At 56.5% G+C, this 979-nt stretch overlaps 1 protein-coding gene across 1 annotated transcript; it reads right to left on the bottom strand.

Annotated features, from left to right (window-relative positions):
- Positions 1–93: 93 nt before the first annotated feature.
- On the bottom strand, positions 94–927 carry H257_14325 (hypothetical protein; the record flags this gene model as incomplete). Its single annotated transcript, XM_009842089.1, has 1 exon — positions 94–927. One exon carries the CDS (start codon positions 925–927, stop codon positions 94–96), a length of 834 nt encoding a protein of 277 aa, XP_009840391.1.
- Positions 928–979: the final 52 nt, after the last annotated feature.

Here is a 979-nt window from a genome sequence, read left to right as displayed (position 1 = left end):
TTACAACTTGTGATTGGCTATAAATATACTTAAGCAACTACGTAGTACTAGTACTAACGTTAGCGTAAATCCTACCAGTACAACCACAACTCTCTAGTTGCCACACCACAACGTTCCATGTTTATGGCTGTAGTATTCGCAGTCGTCCTTGCAGAAGTCATCCAAGCAGTAGTCAGCGCCAGGATAGTAGCAAACGCCGCACGTGGCACAACCCGGCTTGGGGGAGGCAGTCGTGGGCCTCATCGTGGTCGCGTTGGGCATGGTGGTAGGTTTGGTCGGGCCAGGGACTGTGGTGGTACCAGGGGCCGATGTGGGGGACTTCTTGAGGTACGGCTCAATGAAGTCGCGAGCCATCGAGATGCGGCTGTACACTCCTGGCTTGTTTTGCTCGGCACACCCAATGCCCCAGCTGACCACCCCCACCAACTTTACAGAACCGCTGGTTTCCACCGTCAAGGGTCCACCCGAGTCGCCTTGGCACGCATCTTCGCCCTCCTTGCCGCCGGAGCACAACATGCTGGCATCGACGGCTACGTCGCTTCCATTAGCCATCCACTTGGTGCACTGTTCTTGGTTGACCGTATCCAGCCCGACTTCCAACAAGACCTTGGACATAGACCCCTCCGAACCCGTGGTACCCCAGCCACGCACAACCGTGGGGGTGTCGGCTGCCACAGTGTCGAAGGACACTTCCACGACCGGGAACTTGGAGTCGCACTCCAAAATCAACACGCCAATGTCGTACGCGTTGGTCTTGGCGTTGTTCTTGGGGTGCTTGATCGCTTGCTTGACCTTGATCTGTTCACCGTCCTTGGTGCCATTGTTGTAGTGTGATCCAATCGCCACATAGTCGTCACCTTGTCCGATGCAGTGGGCGGCGGTCAAGACGACGTTGGGGGCAATCAAACTGCCTCCGCACGCGGTCATTCCAGAGGCGGAGGAGCGAAGTCCTGTCACGTACAAGTGCTGGCCAACCGCG

The sequence above is a fragment of the Aphanomyces astaci genome (genome assembly GCF_000520075.1).
Source record: "Aphanomyces astaci strain APO3 unplaced genomic scaffold supercont1.56, whole genome shotgun sequence".
NCBI classification, from domain to species: domain Eukaryota; phylum Oomycota; class Saprolegniomycetes; order Saprolegniales; family Verrucalvaceae; genus Aphanomyces; species Aphanomyces astaci.
This window is presented reverse-complemented; position numbering and strand designations above follow the sequence as displayed.